At 38.0% G+C, this 12,854-nt stretch overlaps 1 protein-coding gene across 1 annotated transcript; it reads left to right on the top strand.

Annotated features, from left to right (window-relative positions):
- Positions 2,497-2,937, top strand: LOC107647018. The gene has a single exon (XM_016351152.1). The coding sequence runs from the start codon at positions 2,497-2,499 to the stop codon at positions 2,935-2,937; it is 441 nt and encodes a 146-aa protein (XP_016206638.1).

Below are 12,854 nucleotides of genomic sequence, written 5' to 3'. Positions count from 1 at the left end.
ATAGCAACCTCTACTCAACAAAAAGAAGAGCACAAGTATTATGCCTATAATTTAGGAATTCAAAATGGAATTGAATTAAAGATTAAATAAAAAATGAACTTATTATATAGATCTTTCTGCCTCAAGTGCAACAAGATAACAAAATGAAAGCTAATTAAAACCAGTCTTACTATTCATACTTTCAAGATGAAAAGTAAATACCACCCATTTCATAGCACCATCTTCTACATGTTACATTCACTACATAGCAATTCATAACAATTCATAACAATTCATAACAAAATCTGCACAGATATTAAACTAGCGGGAAACTACTTTAATAAATAAATAAACAAAAAAGGACAAATACTAATATTGTAGTACCTCATCAATTTTGCAAGGCATGTTATCCTCTTTGAAGAATTTAAATAAACTCAAAAATTGCAAAATGGATGATATCTATTTCTTCATGGATTCATCAAATTCATCCACAACCAAAGAAGTGGCCGTCCCCTCAGAATTTGTTCTCACCTTCAAACATGGGATGAGATTGTCACCAACTACATTCTCATGAAAGAAATGAAGATGCGAATTTTGTTCATAGAATATACAACCTAAAACTATTTAGTGTCGCAATTAGATCAGTGTGAAACTGTAACAACTGTAATAAAGACCAAAAAGTGAATTATAGATTATAGAAGCAACATTGGTAGATCTCAAAACTGTGCAATTTGTTACTATATATTACCTCTTCGGATTGAAGATCCATGAATTCAATGCTGAAACTATCTTTCCTCTTATATAATAATTCCAATGTGTCCTAAGTCGCTCGCAACTGTAAATTTGAAATCCTATGAAATTTGCAGAATTAACACAAGTATTCATAAAATCAAAAGCGAAACACCAGCAATAGCATCTTCAAATTTGAAAGCAACAATACTTGAAATTTCTGATAAATAAAATTGAGCTAGAAAAAGAGAGAGGAGAATTGGCAAACCTTGTTGTAAACAGCGGCAGAGTTTAAGGAGAGTGAAAGTATGTAGAGAGGGAGAAGCTTGGAGAGTAAGGGCTCAAGCTTGGAATCGTCGCAGAGAGCCAAACAAGTGAGCATCTGATCAAGAACCTCCTCAACCTCCGCGTTGGACTTTCCTGCCACCATTAATGATGCTTTAAGATAGGAACCAAACCTAGCAATGGAGATCTGAGACACGAACGAGCAAGAATAGCGATGCGGATTTGAGGGGAGAGGATGGAAACATGAAGAACGATCAATTTAAATGAGTGTAAATCAGTGAAAGATGATGGACGGTTGTCAGCGATGGTAAGGCCTGCGGCGGTGGTCAGCGGCAGTGGGAAAAGCTTGAGGAGTTTCTCTTTAGGTTACTTGAGTTAGGGAACACAACTTGTGAGTCATCTGAATTAAGAAGAAGAGATTAAAAAAATATATAATAAAGAATTAGCGGCAATATTGATAATTGCCACTATTAATTTAAAGAAAGTAGGATTAAAAGTATAAAAAGATAATAATTTAGTGGCAATAGTAATAATTGCCATTATAACATATAGTAATAACGGCAAATATATAATTGCCACAAAAAGATATCTTAAATAAAAGAAATAGTGGCTATTGTATTACGGCCGGTGAAAGTTTGTCGCTAAAACTAATTTTTCTTGTAGTGGAGAAAGCCCTCGATTTGTCATATCAGCCAGGTCGGCATCGAAATGGTGAAACGCATACTGATAGACACAAAGGCCGATTTAAACATCCTTTTCAGAGGAGCGTTTGACAAGCTGGATTTCCAAAACGAAAACCTGCAAAATCATCTCAACAGAGTAACCGGGTTCGGAGATAAATTCATCAAGCCAGATGTCTCCATAATGCTACCAATCACAATCTTAGCCGATTGCAAAAAGAAGACTATGCTCTCTGAATTTGTAGTACTCAAGGACTCTATGGCCTACAACATTATCCTCAGAAGAAAGACAATCAACAATCTCTTCGTTGTCATATTTATCAAGTTCTTAGTCATGAAGTTCTAACCGGATGATGGAACAATCGATTCCATCCACGACGACAGAGAGGTCGCAGGGGAATACAACAGCACAAGCCTAGAACTTTGGAAGCAGTCTTGCAATGCGACAGGAATCTTTCTTGCCATTCTAGATGCTTGGTAAGATGACCAGCCGAGACTAGAATCGAAAGGAGACTTGGAGAAGCTACAGATTGGGAAAACTGTGGAGGTAATCACCTTCATCAACATAAATCTTCCCTTTAGCTTGAAAAGGTAAATCATAGAATTGCTAAAGGAGAATAGAGACCTATTTGCCTTCACTCCTGCCGACATGTCGAGAATAAACTGGGACTTGATGTCTCACTGGTTGGCCGTGGATCCTAAAGCCAAACCAGTCGCCCAAAGGAGAAGAAAAATGTCCACGGATTAGGAAAACGAGGTTAGAAAACAAGTCAAAAGCCTGCTTGAGGTCGACTTCATCCGAGAACTTCCTTATACGACCTGGATGGCAAACGTCGTCATGGTCAGAAAGACAAATGGAAAATGGTGGATCTCCGTTGACTACATCAACATGAACAAAGCATGTCCAAAATACACTTTCCTCCTGCCAAATATTGACGGCCTGGTAGACGCTACTTTTGGGCACCAATACCTCAGCTTCATGGATGCATATTTTGGATACAACAAGATAGCCATGCATAAACCCAACAAGGAGAAAATAGGCTTCATTACTCTTGAAGAAACGTACTGCTACACAGTCATGCGGATCAAACTAAAAAATTCAGGGGCCACGTACCAAAGACTCATGATAAAGATCTTCAAAAATCTCACGGGGATAAAGCTTAAGGTATACATAGACAATATACTCGCAAAAATAGAAGCAGGAGAGGACCTAACTGATGACCTCCAAATCATATTTGAAACCCTTAGGAAACATCAAATGTGACTTAACCCATCCAAGTGTGCATTTGGAATAGAGGTTGAAAAATTTCTGGGCTTCATGATAACACAAAGAGGAGTAGAAGCTAACCCAGAGAAATGCTGGGTCATTCTCAAAATGACCAGCCCAACAAATTTCAAAGATGTCCAAAGGCTGACCGGTCGATTGGCCGCGTTATCTCGCTTCCTTGGAGCATTGGCATAAAAACACTCCCCCTATTCAAGCTCATGAAAAAAGGGATTAATTTTCAATGGAACCTGAGTGTGAGGAGGCCTTCCAATACTTCAAAAAGGTATCAGCGAAACTGCTGGTGCTTTCGAATCCTAAACCAGGAGAAACCCTATACCTTTACCTTTCTATAACTGAGGACGCACTAGTTGTAGTGCTGATCCAAAAGAAAAATGAGCACAAGACCCAACTGTCGGTATACTTCATAAGCTAGGTGTTCCAGAATGCCGAAACACGTTACACCCGGCTCGAAAACTCACCTATGCCCCCCTCCTGTCATCTTGACGGCTTAGACAGTACTTCCAAGGCCACCCAATCACGGTCCAGACAAACCAAGAAGTTAAGCAAATACTCTAGAAGCGAGATTTGGTAGGGCAGATGCTCTCTTGTACCGTTGAGCTGTCTCAGTTTGAAATTTTCGTTGAACCCAGGAATGCAATCAAAGCCCAAGCGATGACAGATTTTATCACTGAGATGATCCCGAGGAATGTTGTTCCTAAACTATGGAAGCTCCACATTGACGGCTCGTCAAAACACGAGCTTTGGTAGAGCATGAGTCATATTGGAAAACCAGAATGGAACTCTCAACAAAATTTCCTTCGGCAAGTATACCGAATTGTCGTCAAGTAAAAACTCACAATAGAGTGAGGTTGAATCCCACAGGGATTGATTGGTCAAGCAACTTTAATCAGATGAATGTTCTAGTTGAGCTAAGCAGAAATTGAGTTGAGATTTGCAGAAAAGTAAATGGCGGGAAAGTAAATAACAGAAAATGTAATTGCTGGAAGTAAATGGCAGAATGTAAATGACATTATACCACATGTATTCCCAAATCAAAGTGTTGGTAGGATTATATGTCACTATATCCATCCAAACCCCAATTTGGTCCAACATGAGAAAGCATTTCTAGCATGATCTCTTCATTCCTCTTCCAAGGTTCCGAAGATATCCAAGTATGAATAGCTTCTTTTCCAAAACAACTACCCAATTGGATGAAGATTGAAAGCCTTCTAGTAAAATCAAGAGAAAAGAAAGAAGAAGAATAACGAAAACTATTATTGATCCATCAAATTACAACAGAGCTCCCTAACCCAATGAAAAGGGGTTTAGTTGTTCATAGCTCTGGAAATGGAAGAAGATAAAGAAGAATGCATTGTCAAATTAAACTAGAAATTGCAGAGAAAGTAAAATATACAGAGTGTAGTTCTCCAAAATGCCAAAAGCTCCTTCACTAGTTCAAAACTACTCCTATATATACTACTATTCTGATCTTCTAGTTGGCTCTTCAAGTCTTGGATATGGGCCTTTGATCTTGAGTTGAAGCAGTTATAGTGTTCAGTGGGCTCAGCTTTGCTTGCAGAAAAAGTGTGAGTTAGGCATGAACGTTAGTTAGGACGTTAGTGGTGTTAACATTAAGTGAAAATGTGGGTTCGAGAACGTTAGTGACGATCACCTTTTTCACTAACGTTCCAAACTAAAATGATCCACGTTAACTTCAACGTTAGTGGCACTAACGTGACCACTAACGTTGCCTCTTGGTCCTTTGCAAACGTTATTGGCATTCACATTTTTCAGTAACGTTGCTCTTTGTCTCTTCTCCCCACGTTAGTGGTCCACGTTATTGTAACTAACGTGACCCTTAACGTGGGCATGCCTAAGCTTTGAGAGCGTTAGTGACTCTTACCTTTGTCACTAACGCTTCAAATGCCCCTTCTTCCCACGTTAGTGTCTCACGTTAATTGCATTAACGTGACCACTAACGTGGTGGTGATTGCCATCTCTAACGTTAGTGACAAAGGTGAGTGTCACTAACGTTGGCCCATCATTTCTTCCTCCACGTTAGCTTCCACGTTAATATAATTAACATGGCAACTAATGTGGGTAATATTGGCTTAGTCCAACGTTAGTGACAAAGGTGAGTGTCACTAACGTTGGCGATTCCTTGTTCCTCCCACATTAGAGTTCACGTTAATGTAATTAACGTGACTCTTAACGTGGCCAAGTGTGCCCTTTTTGGAACGTTAGTGGTATTCACTTTTACCACTAACGTTGGAGCTTCCCTTTTCCTCCACGTTAGCTTTCACATTAATGTAATTAACGTGGCCACTAACGTGGGCTATGATGGCTTTCAAAGGCGTTATTGGTGATCACTTTTTCCATTAACGTTGCAAGCTAGCTCCCATTCCACGTTAGTGGTCACGTTAGTTAGACTAACGTGGCTACTAACGTGGCTCTTCCTTGCTTCCTTGTCCTGGAATCAAGCAAATAAAGTGCATCAAAGCTTGGTTCTTAATCATGAGATCATGCATCATCCATTTTATCATTCAATTCATGCAAAATTCTCATGAAATCATGTAAAGTTCACAATGTTTGCTTGAATCAAGATGTAAGTGAATATTTACCCAAAACTTGCTTATTTACTAAGAAAATGCATGAAACTACCCTAAAATAGTAAAGAAAAGGTCAGTGAAACTGGCCAAAATGCCCTAGCATCACAACACCAAACTTAAAGCTTGCTTGTCCCTAAGCAAGTACTGAAACATAAAAAATGATAAATGAAAGAACAAGAGAAACAAGTTCTCATTATGGAAGTAAAGTTCTTGGTTTATAGGGTTTCATGCATAGCAACTTAGGTTCATTCCTTTACTGGTTTCCAGGTCCTCATCATTCTCTTGAATACTTGCTTAATTGCATCCTATGAGATCTTTATTCCTTGATATCCCTTTCTTTTCAGGATTTATTGCATTCTTAGGCTTAGTGTTCTGTGAGAGGGCGACTCTTTAAAATAAGCTTTCAGCCAACACTCCCGAACCGGTTGGTTCAAGGTGTTAGGTGTTGAAACACCCCTAAGGACCTACTCCCTCAAGTCTCTCTCCCCCATACATGCACACTACAGGCATATGGTTTATTATTTTCTTTTACTTGAGGTCTTGGTGTCCAGTATCTCTTTGGATCACTAAATGTTCTGCAGCAAGGTTGCTCTTGATAGTGGATTTTCAGTTGATAATTCCGGGTTAGTTAACCCAAGTTACCAAGTGATGAGGTACTCTAGAGAACTTATTCATCCAAGCAGATCTTTTGTACAGGAACACCACAGACGCATCCCTCAAGATTTAAACCCTTGGTGCCTAGCCTTATTTTTTTTTCTTTTTCTTTCTTTTTCAAACTCTTATTGTTCTTTCTCTTTTTCTTATTGGGGTCTTGTTGTTTAGCTAGTCTCATAGAATGTGCTTCAAGCATGTAATTCAATACACATGAGTGCCCTTATACCTTATAGGTGATCCAACTTAGCTAATCTATTACCATCCACAAACCTTGAGGACTTACTCCATAAGATAAACCCCACTCTGGTTTTTCATAACATTTTCTTTTATTTTACCTTAAAGGACAAGCATACAATTAAGCAAGGTGAAAGTGAAAACAAGTGACTTGGACCAGCACACATATGACAAAAGTAAAGGAAACAAACACTAGATTCTAGTGACTTAAACTAAAGAGTAACTATTAACAGGGGCACATTCAGACTTCCAAATTGAGCATTCCTAAGCAAATGAAATCAAGTAACAACACAACCTTTTGGTGGTGACTTCTGGCTCTCCCTTTGTTGTCATCATCCATAACTTTTGCATCCCTCTTTGCCTCCTTGGATGATGGTGCACCGTTTTTCCATCCAGAAGATTGATCGGATTCCTGCAAAGTTATTGGAAGTTGCTTGTTCCCAAAGCACTTGGAAACTAGTTAGCATGCATGTATGCTTGTGGATTTCTGAACTCAATTTGGTGTGTGAACACCAAACTTAGTTCCTTGCTTAATGCAACAGATTGAATACATGCAGAGAACCTCATGTGCTTTTATTAATAAAACAACTATGGACTAGAAACTAAACTATTGTTAAGTGGTTTCCCTGATTGGTTGGGCTAGCAACTTGTCATTGAAGAGGTGTAGTGTGATTCTAACTGAAATTTTTGGTGAAACACCAAACTTAGAATTACACATTCGCTCTTGGATTGTTTTGGTGTGCAACACCAAACTTAGCTCCTCACAATACAGGGAAAACTACTTGTAACTTTTATTGAAATGATCATGAAAAAGAAACTACCTTAGGTTGGGTTGCCTCCCAACGAAGCGCTCTTTTAGCGTCGCTAGCTCGACGATTTCTCCTTTTTTTTCAGGGTGGTTGGTAATGCTTCAAGTCTTCCCCTTTCGCAGTGAATCTATCTCCATTGGCTTCATTAAGAATCTCCACATGTTCCAAGGATAGAATTCTACTGATGGTGTAGACTTTAGGTAGTTGAGATGGAATGGTGGGTAGATGAGGTGGAATAACTGGGAAATGGGCAGATATTACTTTATCCCCCGGAGACAAGTCTTCTGTAGGGATCTTCTTGTTCCTCCATCCCCTTGGTGCCTTCTTCCTTGTTTCTTTTAATGCTCTCCTGCTCCTTGTGGCTTCTTTTCCCAGGGAGATTTTGTTGCTGGTCTCATATGACTCTGGTTGTTTTAGCTCCTCTTGGGTTTCCTTTAGCTGTGGTGGCTTCTGATTGTATTGCTTGTCAACCAAAGGGATTCCCAGGGTTATTGTTTGTGCTTCAGTGCTTGTCTCTTCCACCAGTGCCTTATTGTGATCCTCCTTTGATTCCTTGTTTTCTTGATCTGCTTCTTGTGAGGGTTTGAAGACTTTGAAGGTAAGTTGTTCATCATGTATCCTCAGTATTAGCTCTCCTCGCTCCACATCTATAAGTGCTCTGGCTGTAGCTAGGAATGGTCTTCCCAATATGATTGGATGGAAGTAACTCTCTTCCATTTCCAATATGACAAATTTTGTGGGAAGGAAGTAGTTCCCAACCTTCACCAACACGTTTTCAACCACTCCTACTGCTTGTTTTTGAGTTTTGTCAGCCAGCCTGATGACTACGTCTGTGGGCATTAGCTCATTGATCTGCAGCTTCTTCATGAGGGATAGAGGCATTAAATTCATGCTTGCTCCCAGATCACAGAGTCCCTTATCAATCAGTGTTTCTCCTATGGCACAGGGGATGTGAAAACTCCCTAGATCTTTCCTTTTTGTAGGCAACTCTGGTTGAATGAGAGCGCTGCACTCCTTATTCATCACTATTGTTTGCCCTCCTTTGAGTGAGCTTTTCCTGGTCAGCAGCTCCTTCATACACTTAATGTATGAGGGCATTTGTTGGAGAGCCTTGATAAATGGTATGTTTACTTGAAGGGATGCAAACATGTCGAGGAACTTTGAGTATATTCTCTTTTCTACACCACCTTTGATTCATTAGGGAAAAGGTGCATAGAGTTTCAGAATCTCCTTCTGTGTAGTTTTGGTTTCTTGGTTACCTTCTTCCTGCTTCTCTGCTGAAGTATCTCCAGAGTGTTCTAAGGGTTTGTTCAGCTCTTCCTCAGTCCCCCTATCACTTATAGTGACCATCTTGCATACTTCCCATCTTACTTTCTTTGCTTCACCTCTCGAGTTTTTCTCTGTGTCACTTGGGAAACTGTCAGTAGGTTTAGGAATCTTCTCAAAGAGGTATCCCACTTGAAATTCCAGCCTCTTGATGGTGTCTCCCTAGTTTTTGATATTGGCTCGCACCTCCTCCTTAAACACCTTGTTATCTTGGATTTCCTTACATATGCCTTCAAGTAGAGTCTCAATCCTTGAGAGTCTATCTTCGGATGATGGTGAGTTGAGATTGCAAGGATGAGAAGGGCCATTTTGGTTTTGATATGGATGTTGAGAGGTATTGTTAGGTGGGTGCTGATATGATCTCTGTGTGGAATATTGGTGAGCTGCATTGTTGTTGGGGTTGTGACGTCTCTGATCTTGGCCTTGATCTTGTTGATCTCCCCACCCAAAGTTTGGGTAGTTTCTCCAACCATGATTATAAGTTTTGGAGTATGGATCATGGGTCTGCCTAGGTGAGTTTCCAATGTAGTTGGCTTGTTCCTGATCACCCTCTACCTCTGCGTTCACTCCTTCTTGAGCTGCTGATGAGGTGGTGACTGTTGCGACTTGGTTTCTTTCCATCTTCTTGGTAAGGTCAGCCAGCTACTTGATGATCATCTTGTTTTGAGCCTGCAGTGCATCCACGTTGTTCAGCTCCATCAGTCCTCTAGTATTGCCCCTTTTAGAAGCATAGAAGTAATCATTCTCAGCTACAGTCTCAATGACATCTATAGCTTCTTCAATGGTCTTCTTGTTCAGAGATGCCCCGGATGAGTGGTCTACTGCCTTCTTTGATTCATAAGAAAGACCCTCATAGAAAATATGTAACTGCACCCATTCATTGAACATGTCTGGTGGACACCTTCTTGTCAAGTCCTTAAACCTCTCCTATGCTTCATAGAGAGTTTCACCATCTTGTTGCCTGAATGTTTGTACTTCAGCTCTCAACCTATTAATTCTCTGAGGAGGGTAGAATCTCGCTAAGAATTTGTTCACCACATCTTCCCAGGTTGTTAAACTCTCCTTCAGAAAAGATTCCAGCCATTTAGATGCTTTGTCCTTGAGTGAAAAGGGGAACAAAAGCAATCTATAGGTGTCAGGATGAACACCATTAGACTTCACAGTATCAGATATCCTTAGGAAGGTGGTGAGATGTTGATTGGGATCTTCTTAGACACTTCCTCCGAATGAACAGTTGTTCTGAACAAGGGTGATGAGCTGGGGTTTTAGTTCAAAGTTATTGGCATGTATGGTTGGCTTTTGGATGTGATGAGCGGATAATTTATACGCTTTTTGGCATTCTTTTTACATAGTTTTCAGTATAATTTAGTTAGTTTTTAGTATATTTTTATTAGTTTTTAAATGAAAAACACAATTCTGGAATTTACTAGGAGTTTGTGTGTTTTTCTGTAATTTCAGGTAATTTCTGGCTGAAATTGAGGGACTTGAGCAAAAATCAGATTCAGAGGTTGAAGAAGGACTGCAGATGCTGCTGGATTCTGACCTCCCTGCACTCAAAGTGGATTTTCTGGAGCTACAGAACTTCAAATGGCGCGCTCTCAATTGCGTTGGAAAGTAGACATCCGGGGCTTTCCAGCAATATATAATAGTCCATACTTTGCCCGAGTTTAGATGATGAAACCTGGCGTTCAACTCCAGTTCCATGCTGCATTCTAGAGTTAAACGCCAGAAACAGGTTGCAAAGTGGAGTTAAATGCCAGAAACAGGTTACAAACTGGCGTTCAACTCCAGGAGAAGCCTCTACACGTGTAAAGCTCAATGCTCAGCCCAAGAACACACCAAGTGGGCCCCAGAAGTGGATTTCTGCATCATTTACTCAATTCTGTAAACCCTAGTAACTAGTTTAGTATAAATAGGACTTTTTACTATTGTATTTACATCATTGGATTATCTTTACTTTCATCTTTAGATCACGTTTGGGGGCTGGCCTCTCGGCCATGCCTGAACCTTATCACTTATGTATTTTCAACGGTAGAGTTTCTACACTCCATAGATTAAGGTGTGGAGCGTGATGCCCTACATAAAGCTTGAAGGAGTAAGGAGTAGGAATGATTGGATGAAGACAGCAGGAAAGCAGAGGTTCAGAGGAATGAAAGCATCTCTATACGCTTATCTGAATCTCTCACCAATGAATTACATAAGTATCTCTATCCTAGTTATATTTTATTTATCTTTTTTATTATCAATTCACGATAACCATTTGAATCCACCTGACTGAGATTTACAGGGTGACCATAGCTTGCTTCAGGCCGATAATCTCTGTGGGATCGACCCTTACTCACATAAGGTTTATTACTTGGACGACCCAGTGCACTTGCTGGTTAGTTGTGCGAAGTTGTGATAAAGAGTTGAGATTACCATTGTGCGTACCAAGTTGTTGGCGCCATTGATGATCACAATTTCGTGCACCAAGTTTTTGGCGCCGTTGCCGGGGATTGTTCGGGTTTGGACAATTGACGGTTCATCTTATTGCTCAGATTAGGTAACTTTATTTTAATTTTAACCTTTTTGTTTTTATTATTCTTATTTTCGAAAAAAATCAAAAAAATATATTTTTATTCAAAATTTTTAAGAATGAATTCTAGTGTTTCATGAAGCACGTTGAAGCCTGGCTGGCTGTAAAGCCATGTCTAATTTATTTGGACCGAGGCTTCCATTTATCAGCATATGAAGTTGGATGAAGTATCAGCTGTTGTATGTCTAATTTGTATCTGCTGAAGCTTGGCTGGCCATTGGCCATGTCTAGTGTTTTGGACCGGAGCTTTCACTGAAAGCTTGGCTGGCTAGTAAGCCATGTCTAATTCCTGGACTGGAGCTTTAGTCTAACATTGCAAGATTCCTAGAATTCCTATTAAAAATTTTGAAATCCTTATTTTCCTTTTCAAAAGAATTTTTGAAAAATCCAAAAAAATCTTTAAAATCATAAAATAAAAAATAATTTTATGTTTCTTGTTTGAGTCTTGTGTCAAGTTTTAAGTTTAGTGTCAATTGCATGTTTATCTCTTTCTTGCATTTTTCGAAAACTCATGCATATGTTCTTCATGATCTTCAAGTTGTTCTTGGTAAGTCTTCTTGTTTGATCTTTAAATTTTAATGTTTTGTGTCTTTTCTTATTTTTCATATACATTCTTGAATTATTAGTGTCTAAAGTTTGAAAATTTCTAAGTTTGGTGTCTTGCATGTTTTTCTTTTCTTTAAAAAAAATTCAAAAAAATAAGTTCTTGATGTTCATCTTGATCTTCAAAGTGTTCTTGGTGTTCATCTTGACATTCATAGTGTTCTTGCATGCATCATTGGTTTTAATCCAAAATCTTAATATTTTGGGTCATATTTGTGTTTTTCTCTCTCATCATTAAAAATTCAAAAATAAAAAAATATCTTTTCCTTATTTTACTCAAAATTTTCGAAAATTTGAGTTGACTTTTTCAAAACTTTTTAAAATTTAGTTGTTTCTTATGAGTCAAATCAAATTTTCAATTTTAAAAATTCTATCTTTTTCAAATCTTTTTCAAAAATCAAATCTTTTTTAATTTTTCCTTCATATTTTTGAAAACTTTATGATTGATTTTCAAAATCTTTTTCTTATTTCTAAATCATATTTTCGAAATTAATGCAAACAATTAATGTGATTGATTCAAAATTTTAAGTTTGTTACTTGCCTCTTAAGAAAGGTTCAATCTTTAAATTGTAAATCATATCTTTTTGTTTCTTGATAGTCAAGTAATCAACTTTAATTTTCAAAATCAAATCTTTTTAAATTTCTTTTTCAAATCTTTTTCAAAATAAGTTTCAATCATATCTTTTTCAAAAATCAATTTCAAAATCTTTTCTAACCTTTTATCTTTTTAAATTGATTTTCAATTTTTTTTTCAATCAATCCTATCTTTTTGTTTCAATCATATCTTTTTCAAAACTACTTAACTAATTCTCTCTCTATTTTCGAAAATCACCTTCCTCTTTTTAAAAATTCCTTTTTAATTAATTAATTGTTTTAAATTTAATTTAATTTCAATTTTTATTTTTTTTCGAATTTTAATTTTAATTTTAATTAAAAACAAAAATATTTTTCTTTTCTTTTATTTAATTTTCGAAATTCTCTCCCCCTCATCTCTTTCTAATTATTTTATTTATTTACTAACACTCCTCTTCATCTAAGAATTCGAACCTACTCCTCACCCTTGTGTTTGGATTCTCCTTCTTCTATTCATATCTTCTTCTACTC

Source organism: Arachis ipaensis, chromosome B06 (assembly GCF_000816755.2).
Source record: "Arachis ipaensis cultivar K30076 chromosome B06, Araip1.1, whole genome shotgun sequence".
In the NCBI taxonomy this organism is placed as follows: Eukaryota; Viridiplantae; Streptophyta; class Magnoliopsida; order Fabales; family Fabaceae; genus Arachis; species Arachis ipaensis.
This window is presented reverse-complemented; position numbering and strand designations above follow the sequence as displayed.